The following is a 10214-nucleotide window of genomic DNA, read 5'->3' as shown; positions in this document are numbered from 1 at the left end:
TTTAGGCTTTGTGGGCCAGATATTTATAGCACCAACTCAATTCTATCATTGTGGCATGCAAACAGCTATAGACAATAATGAATAAATGAGCACAGCTGTTTTAATAAAACTTTACTTATTGATGCTGAATTTGAATTTTAAATATTACTGATGTGACACAAAATGTCATTTCTCTTTTGATATGTTTTTACACATTTAAAAATGTAAAAACTTAAGGGGAGGAGGTAAGATGTGAGAGACAATAGTCAGAATGAACAAAATAAAGCCGAAGGTCGGGAACCGAGCTGAGAGAGATTGATAAGTGCACGTCATCCCTGGGGAGGCAAGCTGTGACCCCAAGCAAGCAAATTTCAGGTACAAAACCCATCCCAAAGAGGATGAGAGTCTATCCCTTCCCCCCAAGAGAGTGGCTCACTGTGTGTTGCTTACAAACAAGCAGTGAACAGAAAACCTCCTGTTTCACCCCATAAGAGAGAGCCACTGAAGGCTGGGACTCCTTTTCCAGAGATCCTGCTATGAGCCTGGGCATTCTCTTGCCCAGCATAAAAGTTGAACAAATATTTTCCCTGCCATTCTGAACTCCCAGTCCAGCCTTCCCACCTCACCTGGTGGTCTGGAAGACTACCCCTGGCAAAGCCCAGATGTCTGGCAATTCCTTGCTGGAGCTGGACATCACATGGGCCATGGTGTAGCTGTGCTGAAACTGGACTCTAGTAGAAGTAGGGAGAAGCAGAGGGAGAGAGACTGGCTCAGCACCATGGAAGTGCATAGCAGTGGCGGGACAGTGGCAGCAGCATGGGTAGAGGCATGACAGTAGCAGCAGCACGGGGATCCAGAGGTGGCAGCAGTAGTAGTGCACTACCAACATAAGGGTCAAACTTTGGAGAGACACCTCCCCAATTCTGTGGACTGCTGGAGGGAGCCAGACCTCTCCCTGCAGAGAAGGAGTGCAGCTGGCACAGAGACGCGGACTCTGAGAGAGAGAAGCACACACTGCAGTGGTAACCTCTGGCTCAGAAAAGACTCAGGTGGAATACTCCCCAGTTCCCAATGAGCCCCAGGAGTCAGGCTTGAGTTCCTCCTGCCTAATGGTGGCAGAGTATGGTGGCCCGGCCTAGGAGGCATTGACTCCCCTTTGACTCTGGCAAGCACAAATCCCTGGTGCATTTGCTCATTGGAGAGAACTGGGCCACAGCCTAGCGGGGTTACCAGTGACTGGGTGTGGCTGAGATGTAAAGTGGGGAAGAAGGTGCCAACCCTCCTGGACTAACTAGACGGGCCTTTCTGACTCCACTGAGCACCAGAGGAGTCACAGTTGAGCTGCCAGTGGACCCCTGCTGTCTGGTTGCTAGAGTCCTTTTGAAATTCCCACTTGAACAGCAATTGTACTGCCTGAGACAGTTGGTTTGGAACTCTTGACCGGGGGTGGCCACCTAGGAACTCTACAATGTTGAGCTCTGGTTGTGTCATAGTGGGAGGAATTGATTCTCCTCTTCCAATTGTTACCCCTGGTGGGCAGGGTGTCTTACTTGCTTGTATCTCTCCCCAGCTGAGATTTCAGCTCAAAGCTGCCAATTCACTAGGATTGGATAGAGGCTGGCTGAATACAAAACAGAGTCGCCTAGCCCCATCACACCAATCAGGTCCTCAGAGTCTCTGGCTGCAGGACTGTAAGTAATCTTTGTAAAGCTGTAGGGAAAAAGCCACAGTCACCAGTCTCAGCTCTTTGGTAAAAGGCTGGTTAACTACAACTCGTGGAGCCCTCAGTCTAATTTCACCCTACCAGCTTCACTAGCCAAACTATGAAAAATAATCATGGGGTGGAACCAATGGAAAAACTCTGGCCACATGAATAATCAGAGTAGATCAACTCCCCCAAGGTACCTCAAAGGAGATATAACAGAAGATGCCATTCATAAACAAATGGCTGAAATGTCAGAAATAGAATTCAGAATATGGATGGCAAATAAGATTATTAGAATGGAAGTAAAGTTGGAATTAGAAATTCAAGGAGTAGTTCAAAAGTTGTCTCAAGAAATCAATGAATTCAAAGACAAAATCTCCAAGGATTTGGACATAATAAGAAAAAAAATAGCAGACCTCAAAGAAATAAGAAAGTTATTTCAGGAGCTTCATAATACAGTAGAATCCCTCAGTAATAGAGTGGAGCAGGCAGAAGAAAGGATCTCTGACATTGAAGACAAAGCTTTTGAACTTTCCCAAATGCTCAAAGAAGCAAAGAAATGGAGAGCAAAAATGGATCACTCCCTGAGAGAGTAGTGAGACCACTCCAAAAGAGCGAACATTCACCTTTATAGGAATTCCTGAAGGAAAAGAGGATGGTCCTAAAGGCACAGATGCTCTACCCCAAGAGATAATGGAGGAGAATTTCCCAAGCATGGCAAGAGATACAGAAATTCAGACAGTAGACAGTTTCAGAACCCCAGCTCAACTAATCCAAATAAAGCATCTCCTAGACACATTGTAATTAACTTCACCAAAATTAAGACAAAGGATAAAATTCTACAAGCAGCCAGACATAAGAAAAGTACAACCTACAAGGGGAAGAATATTAGAATGACTGCAGATCTCTCAGCTGAAACTTTTTTCAAGCCAGAAAAGGATGGTCATCGACCTTCAATCTCCTAAAATAAAACAACTTTCAGCCCAGGATCCTGTATCCAGCTAAATTGAGTTTTATTTGTGATGGAGAAATCAAATACTTTACCAATTTACACATGTTGAAGAAATTTGCCATAACTAAACTAACTCTCCAGGATATTCTCAGACCCATCCTCCACAATGATAAGCACAATGCTCTACCACCAAACTAAACTCACCCAGAAAGCCTTGAACAAAACCTAATATCCGCAATGGTAAAAGGAATAAAAATAACCACTGGACACTTGAAAAATATGACAACCAAAACACTACCATACTTATCAATACTCTCAATTAATATGAATGGCTTAAATTGTCCTCTAAAGAGGCACAGGTTGGCTAACTGGATATAAAAACTCAGGCCAGGGTGGCGCCCGTGGCTCAGTAAGTAGGGTGCTGGCCCCATATACCGAGGGTGGTGGGTTCAAACCCTGCCCCAGTCAAAATGCAACCAAAAAATAGCCAGGCATTGTGGCGGGCACCTGTAGTCCCAGCTGCTCGGGAGGCTGAGGCAAGAGAATCACATAAGCCCAAGAGCTAGAGGTTGCTGTGAATCCTATGACGTCATGGCACTCTACCAAGGGCAGTAAAGTGAGACTCTGTCTCTACAAAAAAAAAAAAAAAAAAACTCAGGCCAAGTATGTTTCATACAAGAATCTCATCTTACCTTAAAGGATAAAAATAGACTAAGGGTGAAGGGATGGACATCTATAATTCAGGCAAATGGAAATCAGAAAAAAGCAGGGGTTGCAATTTTATTTTCAGATACAATAGGCTTTAACCCAACAAAGGTAAGATAAGGATGCTCACTTTATATTTGTCAAGGGAAACCCTAAACATGAAGAGAATTCAATTATTAACATTTATGTGCCCTAACAGAATGCTCCTCAATTTATAAAATAAACCCTAACAGACATGAACAATTTGATATCTTCCTGCACTACAACAGTCAGAGATTTCAACACCCCTTTGGCAGTGTTGGATAGATCCTCTAAGAAAATTAAAAATGTAAAAATTGGCTAGGTGCAGTGGCTCACACCTGAATCCTAGCACCTTGGAAGGCCAAGGCAGGAGGATCACTCAAGCCAGGAATTTGCGAACAACCAGTCTGAATAAGAGCAAGACTCCTTCTCCATAAAACATAGAAAAAATAGCCAGGCATGGTGGTGGGTGGCTGTAGTCCCACCTACTCAGGAGGTTGAGGCAGGAGAATTACTTGAGCCCAGGAGTTTGAGGCTACAGTGAGCTATGACAATGCCACTGTACTCTAGCCCAGGCAACAGAGTGAGACTCTGTCTCAATCAATCAATCGATAAAGTAAGTAAAAACTATTTTTACCTTGTAGGCTGTACAAAAGCAGGTTATTCCCCATTTCCTATAGTCTGCTGACTCCTATATTCAGGAAAGCTCTTTACACCAGTTTATTCATCCACTCATCAAAGATTTGATAAACACAGACAGACATACTTCAGAGATATTATGCATTCAGTTCCAGACCACCACAATAAAGCAAATGTCACAGTAAAATGAGTCACACAAAATTTTTGATTTCTCTGTGTAGATAAAAGTTATCCTTATACTATACTACAGTCAAAACTGAAGGACACCTCCAACCAACAGCCAGCAAGAAACTGAAGCTTGCCAATAGCCTTTGTGAGTGTGCTTGAGGGTGAATCGTTCCCTTCTCAAGACTTAAGATGAGATCCTAGCCCCAGTAGATAACTTGATTGCAGCCTTGTGAGCAATAAAAAGCAGAGGCCCTAACTATGCCACCCCAGATTCCTGACATAGACAAAGTCATATAATAAATACGTGTTTTTTGGATAAATGAATAAAGGAAATGTGGCATATATAGTGGAATATTATTTATCCTTTAAAAAGAAGGAAATTTTGACTCAGTGCCTGTAGCTCAGTGGCTAGGGCACCAGCCACATATACCAGAGCTGGCGGGTTCAAACCCAACCTGGGCCTACCAAACAACAATGACAACTACAACCAAAAAATACCTGGGCATTGTGGCAGGCACCTGTAGTCACTATCTGTTAACAGTAAGCTCTACATAGGTATTTGAATCATTATCATGAATAGTTGAATGTTCATCATTAGGGAACAATATGGTCATTTTATAAGAAGAAAAGTAACAACTGACTGGAAATTTATCAAATGTCAAAATCTCATTTGACAATCCATATTCATGATGGGAAAGTTTAACAATAGGGGGAAGTGGGAAAGGGGGGGGTGGGTAGAGGGAGGGGAATCGGTGGGATCACACCTGTGGTGCATATTATAGGGGTATTTGCGAAACTTGGTAAATGTGGAATGTAAATGTTTTGGCACAGTAACTGAGATAACGCCGGAAAGGCTATGTTAACCACTGTGATAAAAATGTGTCAAATGGTTTATGAAGTGAGTGTATGATGCCCCATAATCATATCATTGTATACAGTTATGATTTAATAAAAAAATTAAAAAAAAAAGGATAGATAAGAGATCTATCATTATAAATGTGTAGATAGTTTCTAAACACAAACAATATGCTTGACCTGGTAGACATAGGTAGAATGCCATACACTTATTTCAACTACCCACAGGGCATTTATTAAAAATTGGTATGTGCTAAATACATCAGGGATTACACTCAACTGAAATAAACCCACCCCTCTGGAAAAAATAAAACAAAAAACAATGTCTAGTAAAAGTAAGAAAGAGTACTTTTTTCCATGTAATGGGATATCCAGAAATAAATAGTCTAGGGCTGATGTAGACACACAAAGACACCAACTCTGGAGATATTCTGTCTTTTACATTAGGGAAAGAGGATGGTTGTGATTTCCAGCCACACTCTTCTTAGCCTGTGGCTTTTACCCTAATAGTCACAGAATGGCTCCTCTGGCTCTGGACATCATGTCTGCTTGTCTAAAAGGCAAGAAAAGATCAGGCTAAATGAAACCATTTCTTTGCAAAATCTTTCCCTGGAGGCATATCCAGTGACTTCCCATATTAATGCTTGCCAGCAGGACAGGAAGACATGGCCTCCTGCCATTGCTTACTAGATGGGCTAGGAGATAGAGATTTTTTTAACAGTCCATACACCAACCTGAAGAAAAAACCCAGGTTCATTTCTAAGGGAGAAGGAGCAATGTGGATCTCCAACTAGCAGGATAATTAACACCAGACCTAACAGTAAATCTCAACAAATACCTAAGATATTATAACACAAAGGCATATACCCAACTCACCATATAGAAACCAAAAACAGAAATGCAACTAAAAAACAGCCATATAACAATACAGGACCCTTCCAGAATGACAGAAACATTCTACCTCTGGAATGAGGTGTCCATTGCATATAAGAATACATCTGTCAAACTCATCCAATGGTATACTTAAAATGTATGCCTTTCACTATAAGTCATTATACATCTCTGAAAATATATCCACATACTGTATTGAAAAATTTAATTCCAAATAATGCATGGGTCAATGAATAAATGATAATGGAAGTTAAGACAATACTTAGGATTAAACCAAAATGAAAACGTTATACATCAAAACATGGGGTGCTGCTAAAGGAGTATTATGAGGAACAGTAATAGCCCCAACTGTTTATACTTTACAAACTGTAGGTTAGTTATCAAGTGGCCCACCATAGGAATGAGATATGGATAAAGGCAATCTGCCATTCCTAATGTTCTCTCTCCCTATGTGGGTCCTTTTATGCACAGTGAGTGAAGAGCTGTGTCTGAAGGCTTTTTCACACTGATTACATTGATAAGGTCTCCCCACAGTGTGTGTTCTCACATGCACAAGGAGGTGTGAAGACTGACCAAATGCTCGCCCACATTCCTGGCATGTGTAGGGCTTCTGGCCACTGTGAGTCCTTGCATGCTTCCTCAGGGAGGAGGGCTCACTGAAGGCTCGCCCACATTCCTGGCACACATATGGCTTCTCCCCAGTGTGAGTTCGCATGTGAATCTTTAGGGTCGAGAGACGACTCAAGACCTGACCACAAGTCCCACACTCGTACAATTTCTCCCCTGTATGTATCCTCTTGTGTACATTCAGGTGAGTGCTTGTCCGGAAAGGCTTGCCGCACTGGCTGCATTCATATGGTTTCTCTCTGGTGTGGGTACGCAGATGGGTCTTCAGCGATGAGTGTTCTCTGAAGGCTTTCCCACAATGGCCACATTCAAAGGGCTTCTCTCCTGTGTGAGTTCTCACATGGCTCCTAAGGGATGATGGCTGATTAAATGCCTTCCCACAATCTTTACATTCATAGGGCCTCTCTCCTGTGTGGTTTCTCTGGTGCAAAATCAAGTTAAAGTTCCTTGTGAAGGTTTTCCCACACTGGCTGCATTCAAAGGGCTTCTCTCCAGTATGAGTTCTCAAGTGTCGCCGCAGATTTGAGGAATACTTGAAGGCTTGTCCACATTCCTGACATTCAAAACACTTCTCTGTAGTATGAGTCTTCTCATGCCTGATGAGGTCAGAGCTGTATCTGAATGACTTTTCACATTTGTTACATGCATAGATTTTATCCCCACTATGGATTTTCTCTGGCACAATTTGGTGAGCTCTCTGGAGGAAGGAATTTCCACTCTCTTGATATTCGTAGGGTGACTCTCCAACATGAAGGCTCTGGTACTGGAAAAGTGGTTCAATTCTGTTAAAACATTTCTCAAGTTCATTATATTTATACAGTTTTATCTAGGCTGAGGTTGCACCCATCAACCTCATTAAGGAAAATGTGAAGACCAAAGACTTTATTGCATTCAGAAATATTCTTCCCCATGTGAAATGAATATTAGAGACATTCATTACTAGATCTACCACTTTTATCATTTTAGTGAGTTTGTACCATTCTACCATAGTTTCCTCAAACAGATCAGGGTGGATGCTCTGATTTGACAGTTAGAGCCATCTTTTCATAGGACTTTTTAGAAGCAGAGTTTTTCTAAATTGCTTAAGGCTAAATTAAGTTTTAAATACTCTGTATCTGTGTCACTTTTGTGAAAATGGTTACTTGTGAGCACTCTATGAAAACACAAGACTTGATCTACATTTAGTTTTCTGCCAATGACATTCACAGACTCTCTCCCAAGAAATTGCTTTCTCCTGGGTGGGAAACACTTGTCTCAAATCTCTCTCAGCCATTATGCTACTTTTCTAACCTACAGCAACCCCATATGGTTTCTACCATAGAAGACCAGAATAATCCCTGGTGAATCTTACCATTTTCATGCCAAAAGATGGAATTTCCACAAAAATATCTTCACTAGGAATTGACTCTCTGAGTTGAAGTTGTGGGTCTGGAATGAATTAGGAGGAAAAACTTAAGGACACAGAGAAAGAAACTGTAAGATCAAGGTGAACAAAAATGTACACAAGCACATGTGGACTATTTCTTTTCAAATGCTGATCCTAAATATGGGAAGAAATTTCAAAGGGCAGGAATTATCAAAAAATGAAGGAAATTTTAAGGCATGTGGCTATGTGAAGAGTTATGTAATTACAGGAACAAAGGATGAAAATAGCAGGAAATTTATTCAAAAAGGATTCTATGAAGATTGTGACTAACTTTGAAGAAAAATATTTGCAAGAATGTACAGTGGAAAGGAAGTGGATAAAATACACATACAGAAATATTCAGGATAATGAGGAGGCAGGAAAAATATTTCTATGAAATCAGAGTAAAATATAAGAAATTAAAAGGAAAGGGAAAGAGGAAAGAAGATGGAATTGACTAAGGGAACTCTAGCAAAAAGCCCTCTGAGTCAAGGGCACTGAAAATGTTCCCCTAATTGATAATTTCCCAATCTAACTTTCCTCCCATTGGCCAAAGCTGGTGTTCTCCTGAGCCATCAGGCACTTACCTAGACAGGTGTCTGAGACAACTCCTCTCTGCTTGGTCCACAGCTCTTCTCTTTGCTCCAAATGGGACAACATACAGGGTTTGTAGAGTTGATCACCTGCTTGTGGGAATAGACACAGTGTGGGTGGGCTACATCCACCATGACACTGGGCAGATATTCTAAAGTCTTTAGGGTCTCTCAAGATAGGAGTAGCAAAATGAGAGTACCTAAGTTCTGAAAGACACAGCAAAGCTCTTTCACTGAGGAACTAAATACCAGTTTCCTCACTGGGTCCCAGAGGGTGTTAGGGCTTTCTTGTCTCAAAAACCCAGGGCCAGGGTTTTTGAGTAGCCTGGATGCTTTTACCATGGAGAGACAGCAGCAGACAAATCTTCACATCCATGCAAAGGCCACCAGAATACTGCCGGTATCATGAGGTCAGGACTTATCTGTCTTTTTACCTCTTGACTTCACAAACCCACACAGTTCCTGGGACCTATGGCTGCTGCATGAGTGTGTGGATGAAGCACTGACACCAGCCTTACCCACAGAGGACAAGTTCCTGTAGTTCTCCAGCATCACATCTCTGTACAGGCTTCTCTGAGTGGAGTCCAAAAATGCCCATTCTTCTGGGGTGAACACCACAGCCACATCTGCAAAGGTGACTGGTTCCTAAAACACATACCCATCCATACTCAAGAAGACAGGGGAGGCTGGAAAGCCTAGGGGAGGGAGGATTTTCAGACAAGCTTCCAAGCTCCTCCAGAATCTTCCCCTTCATGCAGGCCCCAGAAAGAAAATTCTTCTCTCTCTACTCTGCACCCGCTAAGTAATAGGTGCGAAAGGCTACAACTAATGTTGAAAAACCTTATCTAGTGATAACTAGCCAGAAAGTCCTTGCAGCTCCTTACCCCTTCTAGCTCCAGGGTCCAGAAGACCTGAGCACTTGGAGGGCAGGAGAGAACTATCTCATAAATGATTTAACTCTTTTCCTGGGGAGACCATGAAGACTACTAAACAAGGACAGCTCACACCCTTGCTTTGTTTTCCCTCCCAGGGTCAGCAGCCAGGAGAGAGGTCTGAATCAGAGAGTAGAGTTGTTGCCAAGGTTTTTCCCACCCACTGCATGAGGCCCAGCTCCTAGAAGCCTGAAGATCAGCCCTGTGTGGCTAAGAGAGTCCAGGTAGGTCATGGGAAGGTAGCAAGTGCAGCTGGGCTTCAAGCACAGCGGAAGCATTTTAGAGTAAGAGGATTTCTTACTTACCTGTGAACAAGTAGTTGGCAATCCAGGAGCCACCATGCCTTCTTCCTCTGTGCTGTCCTCCTGGAGCCAAACAGGGTCTACTGCAGGCAGAGCTAGTGGAGAAGAGAATTGGCAGGATAATCAGTGCCCAGCCCAATGAGCCACTTGCAAGCCCGGAGACTGCCCACCCTGTAAGTGACATGAGCGTGCACATATACAGTCACGGTGACATGCAGACTTTTGCACACACTAGCTCACAGGGACACATACACACACACACAGACCAGTGCCCATACAAACTCACATAAACAGACATGCACACAGACACGCACATGTCCCTCTGTATCCATATCCCAAGAGACTCCAGAGCTCCTGTGGTGTCCACCACTCCACCATGACTCAGCCTTGGGACAGCTCTTCCTCTCCAGCTGCCTGGCTCCTTCCTCTGTCTCCACTCT

The 10214-nt window shown here is 42.8% G+C and overlaps 1 protein-coding gene across 8 annotated transcripts in view; it reads right to left on the bottom strand.

Moving 5' to 3' along the window:
- Window positions 1-6182: 6182 nt before the first annotated feature.
- The window catches only part of ZNF333 (zinc finger protein 333), a 45538-nt gene continuing 41506 nt past the window's right edge, over window positions 6183-10214 (bottom strand). For 6 of the 8 annotated variants that reach the window (XM_053584954.1, XM_053584950.1, XM_053584951.1 and 3 more), the window contains 5 exons: window positions 9778-9869; window positions 9059-9185; window positions 8535-8633; window positions 7894-7970; window positions 6183-7305 (listed from right to left, as the gene is read on the bottom strand). In XM_053584954.1, coding sequence (XP_053440929.1) covers window positions 6289-7305; window positions 7894-7970; window positions 8535-8633; window positions 9059-9185; window positions 9778-9869 — 1412 coding nt within the window. In that variant the 3' untranslated portion in view covers window positions 6183-6288. The remainder of the gene's footprint in view (window positions 7306-7893; window positions 7971-8534; window positions 8634-9058; window positions 9186-9777; window positions 9870-10214) is intronic. The other 2 variants (XM_053584956.1, XM_053584953.1) reach the window with 2 other exon arrangements.

The sequence above is a fragment of the Nycticebus coucang genome, chromosome 3, assembly GCF_027406575.1.
Source record: "Nycticebus coucang isolate mNycCou1 chromosome 3, mNycCou1.pri, whole genome shotgun sequence".
Lineage (NCBI taxonomy): Eukaryota > Metazoa > Chordata > Mammalia > Primates > Lorisidae > Nycticebus > Nycticebus coucang.
This window is presented reverse-complemented; position numbering and strand designations above follow the sequence as displayed.